This window comes from Danio rerio, chromosome 23 (genome assembly GCF_052040795.2).
Source record: "Danio rerio strain M-AB ecotype USA chromosome 23, GRCz13ab, whole genome shotgun sequence".
In the NCBI taxonomy this organism is placed as follows: domain Eukaryota; kingdom Metazoa; phylum Chordata; class Actinopteri; order Cypriniformes; family Danionidae; genus Danio; species Danio rerio.
The window spans coordinates 35431482-35451376 of NC_141043.1; the positions used below are offsets into that span (position 1 = coordinate 35431482).

General features: G+C 35.1%; 1 protein-coding gene across 1 annotated transcript in view; it reads right to left on the reverse strand.

The window, feature by feature from the left end:
- The window catches only part of ankrd52a (ankyrin repeat domain 52a), a 30708-nt gene extending 12563 nt beyond the window's left edge, over nucleotides 1-18145 (reverse strand). The window contains 17 exon segments of the mRNA NM_001018154.1: nucleotides 2309-2380; nucleotides 2477-2588; nucleotides 2999-3061; nucleotides 3156-3296; nucleotides 5887-5955; nucleotides 6162-6279; nucleotides 6460-6542; nucleotides 7906-8020; nucleotides 8103-8181; nucleotides 8318-8530; nucleotides 8887-9029; nucleotides 9158-9245; nucleotides 12190-12390; nucleotides 12508-12578; nucleotides 17061-17139; nucleotides 17315-17398; nucleotides 18032-18145. Of these exon segments, the coding sequence (NP_001018164.1) occupies nucleotides 2309-2380; nucleotides 2477-2588; nucleotides 2999-3061; nucleotides 3156-3296; nucleotides 5887-5955; nucleotides 6162-6279; nucleotides 6460-6542; nucleotides 7906-8020; nucleotides 8103-8181; nucleotides 8318-8530; nucleotides 8887-9029; nucleotides 9158-9245; nucleotides 12190-12390; nucleotides 12508-12578; nucleotides 17061-17139; nucleotides 17315-17398; nucleotides 18032-18058 (1758 nt within the window). The 5' untranslated portion in view covers nucleotides 18059-18145.
- Nucleotides 18146-19895: the final 1750 nt, after the last annotated feature.

Below are 19895 nucleotides of genomic sequence, written 5' to 3' on the forward strand. Positions count from 1 at the left end.
CATTGCTTCACATATGCAGCTGACGTCAGAACAGCAGAAACCATTACTATTTCACCAACGTCACTTTAGAACTAGTGGTTGCTTGATTCTCTAGTATAAGGTTTAAAGCGATGACAAAACAGGTGATTTTGCTAAGATTTTAAGATTATAAGGCTGAACGGCATGAAATGCCATCAGCCTACTGAGATTTCCCAGTATTTCTGTTGCAATCAGGAGATCCCAATATTTCTATGGTAAAAATACTGCATTACAACGTACAAAGGACAGTGATCAACTTAGAAAGTCATTTACCTGTTTAATAATAACTTGATCAGCTGTAGTTAGAATTATGCGGTTTTTCTCTTATATCTTTTTATGCGTCTTTGTTGTCATCTTATAGATGAACATCGTCCACCGCCTTTACTCAAAGACATGCTAATGGCCGCTGACACTCTTTCAGAAATTATAAATACTTCAAATTAGGCAATATGCTTAAACATGAACTGCATAGTTGCAATCTAAACAACTACATTCTCAAAAAAAAAAAAAAAAAGACTCAAAAGTACATTGTTGTCCAACAGCAGCAATATTTTTCAAACTATAGAGTGTCCTCTGGTTGTTGCTGTATGTGGGCGGAGTGGTACACAAGAGTGCAGAGGCTGGACAAGTGCAGTTATTTGCAGAATATCGAAGTGCAATCAGCAATTCAGATTTAAGAACCAGACAGAACTGTTGTACAATCATTTTAGTTAGGCTTAAACTGCTTCTCATTAAATAATATTATTCCAAGCACAGCTCATGTCTAAATAGGAACAATTTAGATTTTTATTAAACACAGCCTCAATTATTGACTCTTACAGAGAGCAACTATAATGGGTAACTAAATTGAAAAGTTATTATTTTTTTAGTTATTATTGGATCAGTCTGCGGTGCTATAAATTAAATATTTTGTGTGCATTTATGTCTGCGACCTAAAAAAAATGCAGGTCATACAAATACGAGACAGCGCAGATTTGAATGTTGACTTTCTACGGTCTCAGTCTCCGTGCAATGTGTAATTGCTGCCGAGGCCACTTCTTAGGTTTTATGAATTATGGATTTATGAAGCTCTGTTTTTCAGGCTGCTGCTATTTAGACATGAATTCTAACTCTTGAAAATATTTTTAATGGATCAAAGACATTTATGCATTTTAATTTAATTGGATGCCATTTTAATCTTTTTCATAACAGTAAAATAATTGACAAGCACTGTTTATACGCTAGAAAAATTGACTGAAATGACAATCTCTGAAGTGTTTTGTTCATATTTTAGTCTTATTGTATTTTTCCAATATTACTTTGCTCATATCAAGCACAGATGTTGTGTTTTCAGCTCTCTCTGCTGGTACTTTGTGAGCTGTTGAACATGTAGAGTGACAGTCTCATATCATCTGTTCTGTTCATAAACGAATGCTTAATCGATTAAATGCTGCAAAATGTGCTTTTCTTACTTTGATTTGTCTTGTTTTAAGGAAAAAAAATAATTTTAGCTTATTTCTTAAAACGAGACAATTTTTTGCATGTCTAGAAAATGCTTCTTGATTTAAGATTTTGATATTTAGACTAGAAACAGACAAAAAAATTAAGAATTGTGTTTTTTGTAGTGTATAGACTACTCATCCTGTAAGCACATAAATAATAATGAAAATGTGAATGACAACAAATGTTATAAATTGTCCTGTTACTTTAAAACAAACAAAAAATAGATTTAAGCAATAATAGATTGATCATTTTTACAATCAGCTTCATCTTAGTAACGACAATGAGAAAATCAGCTCTGAAATTCCAGCTGCCTATAAGGACACCTGTTGGACTCTACAGGCTTATACACACATACACAACTACAGATAAACATTCACTACCGATCCCCTCATCCAAACGCCTTCGTGTGCTTTCACCCAAGGGAGGAGTGGGCGGGTATGCAACCAGCGCCTTCATGGCTGCAGGACCAGATGGCTGCCCGCCCTAATCGGACTGTATCCATATCCACTGTTATCATCCCCTGTGTCAATGTTGTGTCTTGTCTGTGTGCTTTTGTGCTAGATTGGGCTGTTTTTTCTCCCTGTTCTCACCCTGTCCTAATTTAAGAGTAAGGTTAAAGGGAATTTTTATTTTTTATACCTGACTCTCCTGATGTATCTTAATTCCCTTTCTAAATGCTACCTCCTGTGACATGTCTTCCCCTGAAAATTGTGATGTTTGTGTTTCACTATATAACTATAGTTTCACTATACAAAAGAGTATGTAACAAATAAAGGCCTGATTTGATTTTAAGATGTTTTGGACATACCGCCAAGTGTAGTGGGCTGATGGACCCATTGCTCTCTTTGTCTCCTAGTGTGTTGAAGCACATCTCCAAAAGCTGCAGAATCAAGAGCAAAAAGTGATGAGTGTTAAGTGCTTTGTAATAACCATTTATTCATATTTTTAAATCACAGGGGACATTGCTCAATCTCACCAGCTCCAGGTTTTGCTTGTTTCCGTGGGCTGCAGCGTAATGCACAGCACTGTACCCTTTAGTGTTGCACAAACATGGATCAGCACCATTGTCCAACAAGTGCTCCACACACCTACAAGTATTCAAACACAAAGATTCAAAGCATGAAATAACCTATAATAACAATACTAATAAAGTTGTTCTTATGCTAACAAAGGCTATGCTTAACTGAGTTGAATTAAAGACAAAAACCGGAAAGACTTTTTACAATTCTTTGATGAACAGAAAGAACAAAACTTCTATTTGAAACTGAATACAAGCATTTAAAGTATTGGGAAAAAAGAGTTTACTGATCCCAAAAATTGTGTATAAATGTTGTAATGTTAGTGTAAATGTCATCATCAAAATTCTGCCATCATTTACTCTCCATCATGTCATTTCAAATCCACAAGTTAATCTAAAAATATTTTAATTTGTGCTTTACAGAAGACAAACTAAACTTTATGCATGTCTGGAAATATTTTGGTAGTGTTATGGACTTACAGAAATGATTCCTTCTCCCCGTCCTCTTGGTTCTGATGAGTGCTGGCATGGGGTCGGTCCGTTCTGAGAAACATACCAGAGATCAGTAATGCTGATACCCCATTATATTTAATAGATGCAAGAAGATATGATGAGATACAATGTAAGCAGATTTCACCTGCAGAATGCAGTTGATGCAGCAGAGTAGTGTAAAGGTGTACAGCCGGAACGATCCCGCTCATTGACCTCCGCCCCTGCTCCAACCAGAACCACCACACACTGATACCTGCCGTTAGCAGCCGCATAGTGCAAAGGAGTCCTGATGGAGAGACATTTAAACAATCAGCATACAAGTGATTTTTAAAAATATCATGACAATATATATATATATATATATATATATATATATATATATATATATATATATATATATATATATATATGTACATATATATATATATAATAAAAATAAGAATTTATGCATTACATTAGAAACACCTTGAGATTTGACTACCAAATGTTTATTTATAAAAGGTTTATTTATATACGCAACTTTGAGGCAAGGGTCATCCAATGAAAAAAAAAAAAGTCTACCTTCAAAACAAAAACTTTCATAAATAATTTCAGTCTTAAGAGTTTTCAATGACGAACAGAATTCATTTTAGCTTTCCTTTAGGGTAAAGGTCATTTGCTAATCATTGTTTATAGGTGATAAAAATCTAAATTTTATCTGTTCATCATAAAAAGTGGTCATATATCTACAGAACACAAGTTAAACCACTCTCTGCATATGGATTCATTTATTGCAATTGTAATTATCTGAATTGTTGTGTGTTTATAGTACAGACTTAAGAAAAAAAAAATCCTCAGAAGTTCACAGGGGCTAGAACGACATGAGGTTGAGCAAATAATGGCAGAATTTTCTTTTGTTAGGTGAATTAACTAATCGAAAAAACCTTATTTAATTTTGTCTAAACGAAAGCTTTCATTTTGAATGCATTTTGTCCCCTGAAGGCAAGTCTTTTCACTCTACGGACATTTTTAAAACATCTCTCATGCAGTATTCTCAGGCATTCTGTTTGAATGAGGAAACATCAAATTCTCCAAAAGCATTACATTTCATATTTGGAATCACCAATAAAATTTCTTATGTTGTTTCTAAACATTCAAACCATACAAAATCTGTAGACACTGACATAAAAATACACGTCTGGTCCAAGCCCCTCCCTTGGGGCCGGTCTACATTAGCTATGTTTTCATCCACCTATTTGTATGCACATTTTGGATATGCGTGTATATATATATATATATATATATATATATATATATATATATATATATATATATATATATAAAAATTTAAAAAACGCAAGATGCGCATTAAAAAATTTGCATAACTGGAGTAGGACAAACTTTCTATTAGATAAGAAAAGATGCATATAACCTGCGATGGAAACACATTTACCGAACAAATTCCAGTATGTGCATTAAAAAAGGTAAGAAAAGGTAAGAGATCATGTGATGATAATCTGTGTGAATGGACAAATAAGCAAGCTGAGCAAACTGTAAAACATCTGAAATGTTGTTGTAGTCATTCTAAAATGCCTCAACCATTTCAGTATTAATGTTATTATATTATTAATGACCTCCAGATCAAGAGCGTCTGTGCTCTGTACATTCACTGCATGCCTGGATTGTCTTCTGAGGCGCAAGACATTAATTAAATAAAGAAAAGATTCACACAGCTTCTCCTTATGCAGCGTATTCCGTTTTTACGGTTGATATTAGGCACCAGATAATCAGAAAGTGACGATTTTGTTTGTTGGACTCGTTGGATGGAAACGCTGCTTTTTTCGCACGTCTTTTGTGCGATAACCCAGTTTTGCGCATAAAAGTTAATTCACATCTTTGGATGAAAACATTGCTAATGAGGAGCTCATGATGATAATGAAGAATGATCTTCCTCTACTCACAGCCTTATTTCCCTCCCAAAAATCTCAATTTCTTTTTTTGGTTTGTGAAAGAAGAGTTAAATTTTCTTTCAGGGAGTGTTTTTTATTAATTGTATCAATCAATTAAAATGAGAATTTCTCCTTGCTCTTTTCTTTTTCACACCTAGGAAATATATAAAAAAAAAATCAAGTTTAATGCTTCGATAACTTCATGTGTATTTCGCGTGCATTCACAGCTAGTAATGCAGGTATGAGCGTCATCTGTTATTAGTGACTGACTGTAATGTAATATAAAGATGTAATTTATCATTTAATTTTCATAGAACAGTTATATATAGATGCATTAGTTGCAGAATTTTAAAGCAGTTTTAAATGCTTATTATTGGATATTACGTCATTCAATGGGACTAAGCATAATATTACGCAGTACAACCTACTAACTACGTTTGGCCTTAAGAACATGTGGTGCAACCTAAGTGAGAACAAATTTAGTTACAAACTATCTAGTAGTTACTAAGCCCCTAGTGAGGACTTTACGTTCCAGTTTAGGAAAGAACTTACAAACAGCTGGTGCAACCCTACCCTGGAAAATTAAGTTCACAGCAATCAATGATTGGCCATTTAGGCCTACTAGAAGGCGAGGCTTTATTCACCAGACTGACTATTACACTTTTTCTCCCATTTAAAACTATATGAGTTACATATCTAGTGTATTTGACAGTTTTTGATTGTAGTTTTAGCTGAAAAAAATGGTAAGTGCTTGGTACATGGCTTAAGCAATGATTTCAACATGCAGATTCATACATGTTTATAGGAAATTATAGCAATTTTTTCTATAATTCTTTTTTATGCAAAGAGGTACACAAATGACAAGAAGTTACATAAAAATGGAAAACAGAACATAAAAAGAAAAAAAAAAAAAAAGTTTCATTTGAACAAAAGCAAGGAGATTTGTACCTTCCAAACTTGTCCTTCTTATTCATGTCAGCTCCACTGCTTAAGAGCAGGTTGAGACATTCAATATTTCTGAAAAGAAGAAAATTGAAGAGGCATAAATAAATCTTTTAAACGTTCTTTTCAATCACTTTTTTAGATGCAGGCTGTCAAGTCGCATCAGCATAATGACCTTGGTTGGCATTTGGGCACATAAAACATTGTTATTGGGGACACCTGACATAAAGTGGGCCAGTGAATTTTTAAATAGCCCATTCTAAGTAGAGCTGCAGTCTCACCCTCCAGAGGCAGCAGCGTGTAGACAGGTCCTCCCAAAGTTGTCTGGGGTATTGATGTCAAATCCGGCCGAGAGCACGTGTTCCTTACTCATTGACAACACAATGCTGTAGAGCTGACCTGCAAATACACACACACTCATTTTAGCTGGAAGCAAATCAGTCATGAGTGAAGCTGTTCATGGGAACTACCCATCAGTTTAATCAGACACTAAATGGTAAATATGAAGCGCTGTGTAAATACAATTGTACATATAAATTACACAAATTAGCATATAAAATAGAAAAGAATTCTGTGTACCTGAGGAAAGTAGCTTACGACAACAGTCAGAGGACCCGTAAAGCACAGCTAAGTGTAGAGGGAACATCCCATGAATCCCTTGTCTATAGGAAGAGCACAAATAAATAAATTATTTATACATGTAGTGGAAGCAGATTACATGCAAACTTGCAAAAGACAAGATCTACTTTCTTTGTAAATGCAAATTTCTGAACGTGTATGCAAAGACAGGCAAGTTAAAGCACTTTTAAATATATTATCAGCAGGAGTAAGAGGAAAGAGATAAATGTAAAACAAATACAGTGAAATATATGCCAAGAGGTCTGTATTAAACAAAATTTTAATAATACTTATAAATGTATTTTTCATTACTATCATTTGAGTACCACACACTCACCAACCAAGTATTGATATAAAACCCTAAATAAACATAAATTTGTACTAAAATAATAATAATTAAAAAAAAAGAGTACAAATAAATCAAACTTGAAATGAACACTGATAATAAAAAAATAATAGTAACATAATAAATGTAAACACTGATTTATCCCCACTGATAAAATTTAGCATAAATGCTTAACTAAGAAAATCATGAATTTTAAAACATGCAAAAGAAAAATTAGAAATATTAGGAGCGTTCACGCCAGGTAGTTCTAGGATCTACATAAAACATACCCTACCCTAAAGTATAATCTAAACCAGTTTCTCAATAAGCAGATCATATAGAAACAATTGTTGCTAGATCCTGCTGTTCCAACATGCCAAAAAAAAAAAAATAATAAAATAAAATAAAAAATTCATTTTTATGGATTCATTTCTATGAATAGTTCTAGGAAAAATTAAAAAGTTCCACCACTGAAAAAGCCCCTTCTGGAATATGACTTTAACCTCTCACTACGAAATTTTTTTTTAATAATAAATATACAATTAAAAATCAACAAACAAATAAATAAAACACATAGATTAAATAAGATTTTTAGTGCTAATAAATGATAAAAATTCTAACATTTTTCCTGGTGTCTCTTTGCTAAAAAAATGTCCTTAAGAGAGTTCATTTCATAAAAAAAAGTCTTCCGGAATCATTACAAGCAGGACAGCCCAGTAGAATATATTTAACTGCAAGAGGAATTGTGCTGTACAAACATCGAGTAGGGTCTTTACCTTTGAGTAAAAAAACATGGGTTATTCTTGTATGTCCAATATGACATCTGGTAAAATCACTTAATCAAATCAAGTCTTAAAATGTCTTAAGTCTGTTTGAGCTTTTATTTCATTCAATTTATTTTTTTTAATGCATCACACTCCCCCTGCCACTTGTTTAAAATGTAAACATTGATAAAAGGAAAAAGATTTTATAAGACAAAATCTCTGAAGGAGGAGTTTGGCATTTGTTTATCACTTGTTTCAAAGCTTACAAATAGAAAAAAGCAAAACAAATCATATTCTACAAATGCATGTTTTTTTTACCTGGCTGTATCAGCACCATTTGTCATTAAGGTGCTAATAAGCAGCTCATGGCCGTACTTAGCAGCAACATGAAGAGGAGTATTGCCATATCTGTCCACACAGTCTATCTCCCCACCTGAAAAGGCGACAGCAGGAGTCAGAGATAGTTACAGCTCATAAAAACAAATGAAAATCAATTAGAAAAAGAAAAAACTAACCATTCTGAATGAGGATCTGAGAGCGAGTGAAACGTCCATGAATGGCTGCCATGTGCAAAGGGCTTTTCCCTTCTTTACTCTGCAGAAAAGACAAACGAAACATGCAATCAAATATACTTATAGCTGATTATTCATAAGTATATTCATCACTGATTATTAATATTACTGAAACAAGAAAAAATAAAAATAAAAATGTTGTCTTTGGCAAACCAGACCTGCATGTTGACATCAGCACCGTTGTTGACCAGCAGCTCCAGGCAGAGAGCCCCGTTGGTGGACACGGCAGCGAGGTGCAGGGGGGTGTAGCCACGGTGGTTGGGCTGGTTGACATTGGCCCCACGGTTGACCAGCTCGTTGGCTACGGCCTCCTGTCCCGTGTAACAGGCCACATGGAGAGCAGTGTTTCCAAAGGCATTAGGCTCATCAATCTGAGGAACAGACATAAATATATATTGTAAAGAAAACATGCTGTAAACCAATGATCTTACTTCTCCGGGGAAAAAAGCCCCAAAGTACTGATGACATCCTGCACTCCAGTTTTTCAAGAATCTATGAAGAAACATTTTCTACTATGGAAGTCGACGGGCGCCAGCAACCCACATTTTTCAAAATATCTTTTTGTAACTCAAATAGGTTTTGAACAACCAAAGGGTGAGTAAATCACTAAGTGAGTGAGTAATTTTCATTTTTGTTTACTATCCCTTTAATCTTTGGCAAGTAAACAATAGGTTTTACTTGTCCACTTGACAAGCGGAAAAGCTTAATGTCAAGGCCTGGCGCTGACCTCGGCTCCATTGCGTAACAGGTATTTGACCACATCGACGTGGCCACTGGCAGCAGCAGCGTGGAGAGGGGTGTATCCTCGCTTATCCTTACAGCTCTTATCCGAGCCCTGAGACACCAGCAGCTTAACCACCTCCAGATGTCCTAGGAGAAACAAACAGGTTCACATTACTACAACTTCCAGCAATTACCACAAAGTAGCTAAATAGGACAAAACAATCTAATGCAAGGGAAGCTGCTATTTAGCTACAGAAAACATAGAAAGCACGTACCAAGGTAAGCTGCCCAATGAATGGGCTGCCTGTCCTTCTTGTCACTGGCACTCAGATTGGCTCCCTTGTTCAGCAGCAATTTAACCATCTAGTTGGCAGCAAAAGCACACAAAGTCACATTGTATGGCTTTATCAGGACCATCTGGACATTAAAGGCAACCATAAGAAACTAATAACCAAACAAGTGAAGCCACAATTTTAACCTTTAAATTCAAACGCACTAGGAAAGTCAAAGGTCATTTTTGCAGTATTAAAAAGTAAATAAAAGCACTCAAAACTATATACTGATGACGGATTGTTAAAAATGAATAAATAAATGGAAATATTTATATAACTGTTATATGTAACAGTTTTCATATTGTTTCCACAAAATATTTAAAGAGTTTGTATAAATTGACCATTATATTTAAATTGCATAAAGAGTATATTTAATAACTATAACAATTTACATACATACAAATAATTAAAACCAAGTATTTTCTTTAATAAGATTATGAACACAACATGCGACTTTCAAAGAGTTAATATAATAAATATTTAGTCATGTTTAGTTAGGCTTGGGCGGTGTCCAAATTTTGAGACCGTCAAACCGCCTCCATATTTTACCCCGGTATCCGGTATTACCGGCGTAATAAAAAAAATTATGACGTAAGGCTCAGACAGCGTCACCAAACTGTTGGCTTGAGCCTAAACCATTCAGAAACTGAATACATTCTATGCGACCTTAGGCAGAGAGAGAGAGAGAGAGACTTTCTCTGTCTTACACAAACACACACACATCTCTCCCGCGATTTATTCAGAAATTTACTCCCACACCTTAAGAAATCTGGCCGGCTCCCGCGGGAATGCAGAGAGCTGTAATCGGGCCATAAAAATTATACCCGATAGGTCCCGAGTCCGACACGTACATTTTGATTGACAGCTTTATAAAGCCCGAGCCCTCACAGCTCTAATGCGTTTTTTCAAGAATGAGTCATTTATATGTTTTAACAGCATTTATTCGTAACAAACGTAGACTATATCCCACTTGAAAGTTGGAACAAAGAAATAAAATAAGTCCTCTGTAACATCGTAAAATCTCAGCACTCTATAGGTCTACATGCACTTAGCCTTTAAATTGGCCAACACACCAATGAAAAGAAATCTTGCTTAACAAATCAAATAAACTCTAAATGATGACGGGTATTTTGGCAGTAACTAAATTGAAGCTGAATATTAAAAGAATAATGCCACCATTAGTCTGTATACTCTGTCTACATTATGATTATATGGTTTAATTAATATTTATTTATAATTTAAAATCCTTTACTCACCAAGATTAGGCTACGTGTGTTTGTGGAGGAACATTATTAAATCCACTGGCTTTAGCGCAGTCTTGCGCTCATGTGCGTCCAGCAGCACTGAACACCGTTTTACTGCTACTGCTACAGGCCGAGATGCAGAGTTCTGATCTGGCTGATTTTGCAAGTTTTAGGTAGGTATTGAAACTGACACCGTTGCTATTTTTAGATCCCGCGGTATACCATAATACCGTAATATCGCCCAAGCCTATGTTTAGTATTAGTCAATTTAGTCAAATATTTAGTCAAACAAATTCGCAGTAAAGGCAGTATTTACTGTGAAGTCATTAAATAGCATTACTGTTAATAACATTATGGCGCTAATATTTTGCTATAAAATAATATGTGTCGATACATGTATTCAGATGAGCAAATAAGAAGAATGTGCCTGCAGCTAAATTATAAAATATTTCAATTATTGTAACTGTGCATATGTAAATCTCAAATATTTTAATCTCAAATGGTTGCTGCTCTTTAAGCTTGAAAGAATTTATTTTGCTGTGGCTGATGCATCTAAAAGGTTTGAAAAAATCTGGAGCACGGCAATTATGATTCATAGACAATTTCACTCTCACGCCAGTTTCGCATCGCAAGCGTATGTTTTCGGCGTCCATGTTAACAGATTAGAGCTTTCATACTGCATGCAGAAACAGCGGGTCAGCACAGAGTTTGAGCAGCACTGAAGCAGCAGTGCTGCAATAGTTTCAGCAGTGGGTCTGTTTTTGCCACACTGCTCACGCTCAATTAAAGTGATAGTGCATTGATCATTTCCAAAAGAACACATTGAATGACCGTAAAGGCAATCAGCAGCTTTGCAATCTGTGCAAAGCTGCTGATCTGGCAAATGCCCGTGCGCTGCTTCCTCTCTCCATACGTGCTGCTCACGCTTGCGGTGTGAAACAGGCATCACTTTTCCAGTCCATTTTCAATGTTTTGAGTTTGACCAAGTAAAACTATTTAAATAAGTAAATTAATTAAACAAGACACAAAATAATAATAATAAAAAACACCCAGTCCATCCAATCATATTGTGTAAATAATATACACCATATTTTTTACTCTATACATGAGGCATGATTGGATGGACTGGTGTTTTTTTAATTATTATTTTACGTCTTGTTCAATTAATTTATTTAAGTACTTTTTTTTTGTACTTGTTATTTGTATAAAAAGTATTATAGATTGTATAAATGTTTTTTGTTCTGTTTTGTGCTTATAAAAACAAAATATTAAAAAAAAAATGTATAAACTCAATCTGAAATAAATAGACAAATGAAAATATTCAATTAATATTTTTAATTATATTCAACTTTTATTACATTTATGATACGTTTTAAACATAAAAAAGCTAATTGTTTTGATTGTGCCCGAATTCACAATTATGTTGACGAATAGTCTAGACATTAATAATTGTGACCAGTCTAAAAAACTAATTTACAAGTACAAAAAGGAATTTATTAAAGAAACTACAACTGAAAACAGCTATTGTCAACTACATTTCCAAAGAAATTTGAAAATCTACATGAAAATATCCACAAAGAGACATGTCAACATGAAAGTATAGGTATTGACTCTAATAGCATTTTGCACTTTCGAGTGTGCAGAGTGCAGAAATAAAGATGTTGAGGGCTGAAGTGGCCCACCCTGCCTTTTAAATCACCCGAGTGCATTAGATGACTAATTCCACCCTACCTCCTGGTATCCACTCTGAGCAGCATGATGCAGTGGTGCTCTGCCCGTGCGGTCGGCCATATTCAGGCTGCTCACATGGGGCAGCAAGGTCTCGACGCAACGCGTGGCTCGGTTAGCTGCTGCAATGTGCAGTGGTGTCTGCCAGTACTTATCCCGTGCCGTTACGTCAGCTCCCTTCCTCAGCAGCAGCCCCACGGCCCTCTGGGTAAAAGAAAAACACAATGCATGAATCATATTAAAATGCTAAACAATGGCATGAGTAAGCCGTTACTCGGATTGAGTCTCCACTCAGGCGTATAAATCACATGGGCTGCTCACCTCGTTTCTGGAAGCAGCTGCTCTGTGCAATGGTGTTAGCCACACGTGGTCCTTTGCATTGACATTCGCACCTTTTGAGTGAGGTTACATAAAGGAGAAAAAAATTATTATGTGCAAATAATAAGTCTTTCTACACTGTAAATGCATACATTGATGAAGGGCATTGTTAGGCTTGTCAAGCAGCAGACATGTGACAATGCTCAAAATAAAGGAAAGCCTCTTATGCCTTCATAAGACAGTTATATTAGTATTTTTTTAACAGATTTAGACTTTTAAGTATAAACAATGAGATTCTAATCAATAATGTTTCTGTTCTCTAATGTTAATTTACTACAGAAATATTGTCTTTTGAGGTTGCTTCACAAAGATTTTGATTGGCAAGTCTGACATTCAACACATTAAGCCAAACCTTCTGCCCCATATGCAGAATGCAGATCTACAGAGTATACTAAAGGCTCAATTTTGCCTCACAATATACAGATGCGATATATTTCAGTGTCCCCAGAATGTGCAGTTACGGCTCAAATTATGCTACAGATCATTTATTTATTATGTCATGCTGCAAAAAAGGCCAAAAAAATTTTGTGCATCTCTTTAAATGCAAATGAGGTATTCCAGAAGAGGGTGGGGCCTTTACAGGCTCTCTCTCAGATATTTCCAGGACAAGATATTGTTTTGGTTATCATGTCTACTGCACTCATGTGACATTGCTGTTCATCATCATGATTAAAGTTTATTATCTGCAAACGTTTCAAAGCCTTGTTAGTATAAACAAATGTGAAGAGACCTGTTAGGGACCATTAGCATGGAAAACTCAATTGTCCACTCATTTCAAACCACTTGTGGTGTCCGTCTTTGCCAAGCAACCATTATTTGTGCTCTAAGGAAATTTTTGCAATGGATATTCCCCACAAACAAACCACATCAAACAAAGCTTCTGCCATCATGTGCCAATGATTCTGCATTAGTCTGAGGTATTTAGGCACAGTTTACATTAACATGTTTTTATTTATTTAATTATTTATTTTAAGTTTTATTACAGTTATGCATGGTGTCCACTACTTTGGAATCTTCGACTCACAAAAAAAGAGCATTCTGAAAAGGCTAAAGACCTAGTTTTCATTTGGAAATGCTGATGTTCTCTTTCATCGATGGATCTAAATGCAGACTATTGAAAACGAAGCATTACTGTTCAGAATCACTTAATTGGTCTTCTGGGTAGGGTTGCACCAGCTGTTCGTAAGTTCTTTCTAAAACTGGAACGTAAAGTCCTCACTTAGGGCTTAGTAACTACTAGCTAGTTAGTAACTAAATGCACCACTTGGTCTTAGGGCAAATGGTAGTAAGTCGTAAACTCTACGTAAAGTCATGCGTAGTTGCATCAAATGCCGTAATATGCAATAAAAGCATTCAAATCGTTAAACTGCTTTAACATTCTGCAACTAATGCGTTTGTATATGACTCTTCTATGAAAACTAAATTACAAATTAAGTTTTTATAGTAAATTAATTACAGTGAGTCACTAAAAAAATATGACGCACACACCTGCATCGTGAGCTAATGTGAATGCACGTGGAATACACAAAGTTATCAAAACATACTTGCTTTTTTTATCTCCTACATATGAAAGAGAAAAGAGCAGAAAGAAAAAGTCAGTCATGAATAAATTCTCGTTTTAATCACATCTAACACATTGAGAGAAAATTAAACTCTTACTTTACAAACCGAAACCATTGCAAGATTTAGGAGGATATGAAGGCTGTAAGTAGAGGAAGATCATTCTTCATTGTCATTGTGAGCTCCTCAATGTAAACTAATCTTGCGGTCATATCGTTTCTACCGTTACACATGGGGGATGCTGCCGTAAATCTTTAGTTAGAACGTAGCGTTGTTTAAACTAAGTCCAGTGGTGCAACACAAAAATATTAAGTAATGTGTAAATTGTAACTTAGTGTTCCTTTAAGTCATGTTTTAACTTACGCACTGCTGGTGCAACCGGCTCCTGGACTTTTGCATATCACTCCTTGATTTGTCAAGCAACTCTCATATGAATATTGCACATGTGGCAGACTGCAGGTACAAAATAAGAGCATGCCCAGTGACCCTGAACGTTCACACATCATGCGTTTTAGGCTGTGTAGTGTGAATGGAGTTTGTTTTGCTGCAAAACATTTAAAACGCTAGTCTGCACGAGAAGCGCCTTCATTTTAAACAGAAAGTTAGTTTACAATCACAACTGAAAAGTTTATACAGGCATACAAAGAGTCAAGCTGATTTTTTTTTTGGTTTGCCAGTGCGATTGAGCATTTAGAAAAGTTGACATGTTCTAATCACACTGTAGGTCAGTGTTTCTCAACCACGTTTTTTTTGAGAAACACCAACACTGCATGTTTTGGATGTCTCCTCTTGTCTGTCACACCCATTACAGGTCTTTCAGTCTCTGCTAATGAGCCGATGATATGAATCAGGTGTATTTGGGTAAAAAGACATGGAAAATGTACAAAGCTGGTGGTTCTCCAGGAACTTGGTTGAGAAACACTGTTGTAGGTAAACCTGGATAATGAGCACGTCACACTACATGAAGTTCAGGAGGAGCCTAATTATTCAAAAGTGTCTGTCATAATCACGTGTATACAAGTAGCAGCCATTGCACTGTTCCAATTGAATTTTTGTCCTGCACTCCTTCCACCTCTCCATCTCCTCCTTTTTATGTCATTTAAGATTTATGTAATCTCCTATTTCAAAATACCTTGATAGGAAGGTTCGAACTCAGAGCTGAAGTCAAGCTACGAGCTTTATCCAGGGATGACATTTATACTATTATAGACTAGTTGTTTACACAAACTTCAAACGAAACGTAAAAGTGAATTTTGCATAACAGTTTGTATTTAGTTGTTGAATGCAGGGATTGGTAAAATTAATTATAGTCTATTTGATGTTTTCCTAATTAGTTTTTAAGGCAAACCTGCTCAAATCTTATGTTTTGTTTTAAAGTCACGTAAAGTAACACGTTTATATCATTAACACTATATTGTTTTCATTTGTTTTTTTTTTATGTGCATCACCACAATTTAATGGTCTGCCAGCTTTAGGTTTCTCAATAGATTTTAGATTCATAGCAAGCATTTGCATGTGTTTTCACCCAATACAAATATAGGAATACACCATGTGTTATAAATTGGGGAATTTTGGTTTAAGTTAGCGCTCTATTTAAATGGCACTTTTTCAGAACTATGTATACTCAGACTCGATCTGCTTCCATTCAATCAACAACTGATGAAGGGAGCAAAATCTGTCATTCCTAGACAAAGTACTTACAGTTTATTTTCTCAATAACCCTCCAAAGTTTTTTTTTTCTTTATTGTTTTTTTTTAATAAATCAACCAAAGATTCTTGTTCTGAATATTCCTGACGAACTTTATGGTATTTAAACAGTTGTTAACAGCATGAGATTTTAGATTGTATCTTGCATATTTTCAATCATGTGGTTCTGGCGACACACGAAATTCAGATGGAGGGCAGGAAGTTAAAAGTTGAAAGGGAGACATAAAGGAAAGTCCATATTTTTGCAATTCATACCTTATCTCAAAGGAGATATAAACAAAAGATAACTATATATGTTGGGCTTTAGATATCTATGCTATAATTTTACACCATCACAATGCACCACAGTTTACACCAATGTTAAAGCATTTATTACAGTTTACCATGCTGCAGTATTTGGTAGCATTCATTAACAAAGAGTTGTACGCATTATACACTTTTCTATGTGGTTCAAAAACATGCTTATTATAAAAAACTGTAGTTTTCCCCCATGCAAAAATCTTCCAGACATCACAAAATAACAGATGAAAGCATACAAAAAGCATGGAAACATAGTCTACATTATTAATTATTTATTTTGGCGAGGGGGAAAAAGTGCTTCACAATCATAATTGTCTAGTTTTGTCGCAAAATGTATTGCGTTTCTTTTTTGTTCTGAACAGAAACATTTTGATGTTCTGATAGCGATTCCTATGCAGAAGAATCACTTCCTGCCCTCTATCTGAATTTCGGCATCGTGAAAACAAACTATACGATAAAAGAATTTGTTGGCATTTTTTGATGCCATTACTTTTTTATTATTAAACAAGGCACATAAATATAAAGATAGGTAGGGGCAAAAACAAATTAATACAGCATCAAGCTTTTATTGTTATATGCATGAAATCCAAGTGCCACTCTTCCCCCCTAAACAAGCAGCACTGCAGACTACATACCTAAATTTCAACCTTTAATTTAATAATCACAACTTGACAAGAGACAGTTTACACAGTTAATCACATTTAAATCAGTTAATTATTATCTTTTCATCAATTCTCAAACCCTTGCTTTGGAAAACCTAGTTAAAGACTGCATTTGGCCAAATGGGTGTGACACACAACTACATGTCACATTTTGTAAACCAAAGCAATGCTTGAATGTTACACTGACCTGCATTTGAGACCAGCCCTACCTGTTTTATAAACAAAAACATAACTGCATGTAATGTTAGTGGCTGTTGAACCTCATACCTGCACTGATGAGAAGATCCATTATATGAACATCCCCCAGCCAGGCAGCAGCATGAAGAGGTGTGCGGCGCTCTTGGTCCTGACACACACAAAATATTGAGGAAAACAGATTTTTTTTTAGGCTTTCTTTCCACACCGACAGTTTTAAAGGCCCACACACCCCATATGTACAGTCATCTGTCCGTTCGTACTGATTGCTATGCAAATGACACATTATTCATGCACACACTATCACAAGCCATCCACCAACATACCAGTGCATTGACTTCATCTTTCTTGTGCAAAAATAACTTCACTTCATCTGCATTTCGGTTAAATATGGCCTGGACCAGAGGCGGCTGGAGGAGGAAAAAAGGTGGATGTTATAATACTGTTATGAAACATGACAACAAATCCAAAGTTTTAGATAGAGCAACATCTTTTAAACTGTAAGTGTCCATTTTGAAGTGCATAACTGTGTGATCACAAGCAAACATGATGATTATTAAGGATTGTCATTGACTAGCTGCAAATACAACACACACTGCTAACGCATCTACGTTGATAAAATAAATACGCGTTCAGTGTTATTATACAAAGCCAGTTCTCAAGAAAAACGCAATGATATTCGAAACATATTAATATATGTTTGCGTTTTATAAAGATAAACACACAATAGATGTTTTCCAATGCGGCTGGCTGACACCCAGCTCATTAGGTTAGCAAGCTGGCTAACGTCTGGGCGTGATAAAAAGCCTGTTTTTGCATTTAAACTCCTTTTTGATATCCCTACCATCAATAAACAGTATACAATTATTTTTTCCACATCAAATGCATTACAAGAAGCATGTATTGGTGCGAGGAATTGTGTGGAAGATTGGATAATCCACCGTCAGGCAGCTAGCTAACATGTCAGGCTCTGCACAGAAGCGCAAAGAGCGAACACTAAACTGCTTGATTTACGCCATTCGTGGGATTTTACCATGGCTCACCTGGTCTGAAATATTGAGTACCCCCATCTCCCTGCGTCAGTCGGGCCGAAAGTCCCTCATCAGTAAGGAATCGAGGCTGGGAAACCAAGACGACAATCTTGTGTTGCGATTATGGACGTGATGAGTGAATCTTTAGCTGGTGAGGCAGTTGAAAATAGCGACACCAGCGTGATGGCCGCCCGCTGAAACGACTTTCAAAATAAATGCCCGACAACTAAACCTTGCTGTGGAAAATATACTTTGCAAATGTCAATGTGCACCAAATACACCCCCTCCCTCACACACACAAATAAAAAATAACTTTTTTTTCTGTTTAAATAAACTTTAAATGTAATATGTTAAGTCATATTATCATAGAGAAGTACAGATAAAGCTGTTTTTACAGACAACAACATAAAATCAGCTGCTGTTAACACCGCAGAATTAGTTATTATTGTTATATATTTATTTTTCAAAATCTAGATTATAGAATATTAATATACCCCTAGATAAATAGTTGCAAAGCATTTTTCACAATACACACACAACTATATTTACACTTCTTTTTATTTCCTACATCTAAAGCAATCGCTGCAATAAAATGAATTATTTGAATTACTGTTATGATTTCCAATCTTTAGAAAATAGAATGACACAATATTTATTTATTTAAATCAATAAATATAAATTTACTACAGAAATATTGTCATTTGAGATTGCTTCACAATGATACATTTTGATTGGCAAATCTGACCTTTAACACATTAAGCTAAACCTTCTGCCCCATATGCAGAATGCAGATCTACCGGATATACTAAGACACAATAAAGGAGACCAATTTTGCTTCATAATAAATAGGCGTAATGCATTTCTGTGTCCACAGAATGTGCAGCTACAGCTCAAATTAAGCTACAGATCATTTATTTTTTTATGTCATGCTGCAAAAAAAAAAATGACCCAAAAAATGTGCATCTCTTTAAATGCAAATGAGCTATTTCCAGAAGAAAGTGGGTCCTTTACAGTCTTTCTCAGATATTCTCAAGACAAGACATTGTTTTGGTTTTATCATGTCTACTGCACTTATGTGACATTTTAGTTCATCATCATGATGAAAGTTTATTATCCTCATCCGTTTTAAAGCCTTGTTGGTCTGTCTCGCTTTGTCCACTCATTTCAAAGCATTTGTGGTATCAGCCTTTGCTAAGCAACCATCATCTGTGCTCTCCATGGAAAATTTTTATTTATTTATAATTTTTTAACATGAAAAGATTAAAAGATAATTGGGCCTGACTCAGCATGAATGCTGTTTTTCAGCAGATTCCTGCTCCGCAGAACATAAAAACACACAGACACCCATTAACATGTCAAATTATATGAAAAATACATAAAATAATATAATAATTTGGTAGCATTAAGGTCTGAGGTGTTTGTGTCTACTCCCACGATTCAAATATTATAATAAAACTAGGATTAAAACTGATTTACCTAGCTTTTGTACCTCGTTTTCAGGTCAGAACTTAAAAATTAAATCTTCTGTGTCAGTTTACCGTTTTACTAAAGAATCATGTAGAAAGCAAGGATGTGAACATTTTGTTATCTAAAAGACTTGACATTTCTGTAAGATGTTCGACATTTAACTATTAACATTAACAGCTAGTTCGTGTGTGATGGTTCTTTTATTCAAATCATTAAAATAAAAATAAAGATAACATATTTAGAAGTCTTTAGAATAACTTAATAAAAGTTTTATGAGCATGCTACAATACCGTATTGACGATGACTTCAAAAAATGCAAATTTCTACTTTTGCTTTCATTTTTAGGAAATGGCTATGCAACAGTTATTTCTTTGTTTGACTTTTATTTTGGAATTGCACAGAAAACAAC